Source organism: Cynoglossus semilaevis, chromosome 4 (assembly GCF_000523025.1).
Source record: "Cynoglossus semilaevis isolate Cse_v1.0 chromosome 4, Cse_v1.0, whole genome shotgun sequence".
NCBI lineage: Eukaryota > Metazoa > Chordata > Actinopteri > Pleuronectiformes > Cynoglossidae > Cynoglossus > Cynoglossus semilaevis.
In genome coordinates this window covers 602931-606620 of record NC_024310.1, presented here as the reverse complement: position 1 = coordinate 606620, position 3690 = coordinate 602931, and the positions used below count along the sequence as shown (strand labels likewise).

Below are 3690 nucleotides of genomic sequence, written 5' to 3'. Positions count from 1 at the left end.
AGTTATTCCATCAAAGCACAGGTTGAAACAATAACAACGAGAATATGAAGAATGAAGTTTGAGGTGAGGCTTCACTGGAACTGACCAATGGAATCGCCAGACGCGCCTGCTTTCACTTTAATTGATGGGGACGATTCCAGACAACGTGCGTCTGTCTTTGACAACACTCGTTCCTCAGGCAGAGGCTCCACTGACCTTTGACCTTTCCTTTATCGCAGCAACACTTCCGTCCAACTGTGAGCCGTCTGCCTGCTTTGTATGTTGAAGATAAGTGTGGTTTTATGAGCACAGCCGACACACACACACACACACACACACCGGCAGCAGCACTGGTCTGTAGTCACAGTAAAATGAGCTGACGTGTCCTGTACACTGGGGGGCGACAGTGAGGGGTCTGTGTGTGTGTGTGTCACCCTCACACGGCTAAACAGCTGCAGCTAACTCTGAAGCTAACTGCTACGCTGACTCTCTGCCCACTCCTCCACCTTCAGCTCATGTCGTTGCTATGTGACACTTGACCTTTTTTTTTATGTGCGTGAGGACAAGATTTGACCTTAACTGTAAAAACTGTCACAAAACTGACCACCTTTTCATCACTCGGTCGTGTTTGACTAACTCTCTCCCCAACACAAACGTTCATATGTTGCAAGCACGCCATGCACGAACACCTGACAGTGATCGCCTCGCTGTAATTATCATAGCAGGGCAGGCGTGCGCACGTGTCCCTGGGGAATCTGTGGAAGTTTCTCGTAAACACACGCTCACGCTCCAGGGAGTGGCGTGTCTGTGTGTGTGTGTGTGTGTGTGAGAGACTATAACACGGTCCTTGTTTTCGTCACTGGGCGTCCCTGGACGCCCCTCTCCTCCATGGTTAGGGTTGTTCCGGAATTCTGCCGTCCCGTGAGCACTCCCACACCCTGTCGTTTGTGTCACCCGGCCTGACTGGAGAAAGAATGCTTCACATTCTTGTCATGGTGGTGACTGCGTAAATGCAGGGGCCAAAAGTGCTGGTAGTAGGTGTTGGTGAGTGACGCAGACAATGGACCTTGTGTGGTGTAATAAGAAACGTCAATGTGTTGGTTACTGCCTGGAACAGTCTTACAAACTGCTCATGAACGGAGAACAACAGTAAACATCAGGAAACTGTGGAACCATTTGGTGTGTCGTGCCCTGATCATGAGGATAGGTCTGTGGTGCTTTTAACTAGGGCTGTCAACTGCTTCACTAGTGAAATTAATTAGATAAAAATGATAAGGCGTTTTTATGTCATGCCCGGCTGGTGTCAGACCGTCCTCACCAAGCGGTTTGTCAGTTGTTCTTGTCAAATATTTTACATTTATTGATAGAGTTTATTTATAGAAATGATTTGTGACAGAACTTTAGTCGAGTGAATTTATTTTCAAAGTCAGGTCATGTGGAAAGTGACAAAATCACCTCTACAGAGATGTGGTTAAGCAACGTAGAACTCAGTCAGGTGTTTGATTTGGGTTTTTTTTCGTGGCATATTATGCGATTTGTTTTAAATATTTGATCTGATGGCGGTGATCCTGTAATCCAACAGTGTAATCACCAATCATCAGCTCATTGGTGGAACAAAGGCACGGTGAATAATTGCTCACAGAGCTACCACCTTTCACCCAGAAAACTCCACAGACTCCATTCGTCAAGTGTCTGGATCCCTCTGCTGTCTGGAGGTCGGAACTGCAACGCCTCCGGCCACAAACTGAAACACGAAGGCGGAACGGTTAAGGGCACACAATGTTCTCCGCACCCATTTTTATTACGCTGTGCCTTTGCGCCACAATAGAAATGAAATGATTTGCCAAATTAGGTTTGTTATGTGTTAAACTGTTGTTGATCTACTTTTCTGACGCCTAGGTTTAAATGTTTTTAAAGAACGTTAAACAAACAAGTAGATGTAACACGCTTTATATAACTAATAAACCGTGTATTTTACAACGTACATTTTAATATATGTTGGGTTGCTGCTGTAAAATGTGTCTATCTTTTTTTGTCCTTTATTTTTTTTTTTTAAACGGCGGATGAATATGTTCCTGAGTGAGAAGTCCGGACATTCCGGTAAAATACGTCACTTGATAGTTTGTGTTGAGTCACTTCCGTGAGATTTCAAGAACTACACTAACGGCAATAAACGAGAGCTTTTTTGTTTTGTTTTTAAATGTTAGCTACATCTATATTTTACTTCCTGGTGTAATTACGAGAGCAGTATAATAAAAACACACACCTATTTATCAATTTGAAGAATCGGAGAAGATTAAACCAACTGAAAAATATTAATCGATATTAAGATATAATGGAATGTGGGGAGATGGTCGAAGTAAGATATACGAGGAACTGATATTAAAGAAATAGCAATATTCTACGTCTGTGTGAAATAGTTTTTGTTTGTTTGTTTATTTAATCCCTGTAGTGAAAGGCCTGTCCACTCTTAGCTCACCTTGGAGTTCTATAAGCTTGTCACATAGTTGTGTCCCAGCATAAACAACCGTTCTAGTTGTATATAACCTACTGCAAAGGTTCAATAGCTTGTTATAGCATGTTAGCCACTCACTTCTTGAGTGTTTAGGAACTTGGTTAACTAGAACACATCCGTGCCCAACACTTAAGATACAGCGATGAAACATCGACGTTGTTCAAGACAGACGCTTTATTATAAAGTAAGTTTTAATCCAGTTGAATGCAGTGATGTAACGTTAAAATGGTTAGCAAAAAAGTCAACGGTCCTTTGAAGTCAAACAGAATCACAAACACTACGAACCAAACATTCACTTCTTAACTATTTAGACGTCGATTTTCTATGCTGCGTTTTATGGTGATTTACAGGTATTTTCTGTTTTTGTGCTTCCAAGGTATAAAACTATTTTCTTCGCGGATGTGCACAAACGTAGACCATGCGCTTTGTGTTTTAACGTGCCGGTGACGTCAGTAGCTCATCTCGCCAGTCACCCTGCTTAACCGTCGGTCAACAGGCTGAGCGCTGCCTTGTGTTGCTTTTGGGTTTAATATGGCCGCAGGTCCTCTTTCTGTATCGTCCAACGCATCCGTAAACAACGATGGTATTCTTATTGGTGACAAAGTTTACTCTGAAGTGTTCCTCACGATCGACAACTCGCTCGTACCGGAGGAAAGATTGTCGCCGACGCCGTCGATGCTCGACGGCCTTGACTTGAACACGGAGACCGACCTTCGCATCCTTGGATGTGAACTCATTCAGTCGGCCGGCATTCTACTCCGATTACCGCAGGTATGACTTATTCTGATTCCATAGTTGCCATACATAATTTAATATTTTTTACCTGCAATACCGTAGGGATATATTTTCCGTCTTTGTTGTGCCTCGGCCTGGCTGTTAGCGGCTAGTAAAGTTAGCGCTTTGGTGCTGGCGTGGTGGAATTAAAATGGCGGCGTTTTGAAAGGTATTATTCCTTAACTATTCAAATGTAAAATATTATGTTTTTCTTCCCCACAGGTGGCTATGGCAACTGGACAGGTGCTCTTTCATCGTTTTTTCTATTCCAAGTCCTTCGTTAAGCATAGTTTTGAGGTACGTTTTTTTTACCAGGCCGCTCACTGCTGTTGTTAGCATTGCAAACGTCGTGGCTGCGTTTCGGGGCAGCCATGTTGTCGCTCTTCCCCGCACGGGGGTTCCCCCCGGTTTAAACCACTTTA

The 3690-nt window shown here is 43.6% G+C and overlaps 1 protein-coding gene across 3 annotated transcripts in view; it reads left to right on the top strand.

Moving 5' to 3' along the window:
- The first annotated feature begins 2806 nt into the window (after positions 1–2806).
- Positions 2807–3690, top strand: part of ccnl1a (cyclin L1a) — an 8395-nt gene continuing 7511 nt past the window's right edge. The window contains exons 1-2 of one of the 3 annotated variants that reach the window (XR_003049476.1): positions 2807–3265; positions 3491–3565. Coding sequence is in view for 2 of the 3 variants with exons in the window: in XM_008308443.3 (XP_008306665.1) it covers positions 3026–3265; positions 3491–3565 (315 nt within the window). In the remaining variant the exon portion in view is untranslated. The remainder of the gene's footprint in view (positions 3266–3490; positions 3566–3690) is intronic. The other 2 variants (XM_008308443.3, XM_008308442.3) reach the window with 2 other exon arrangements.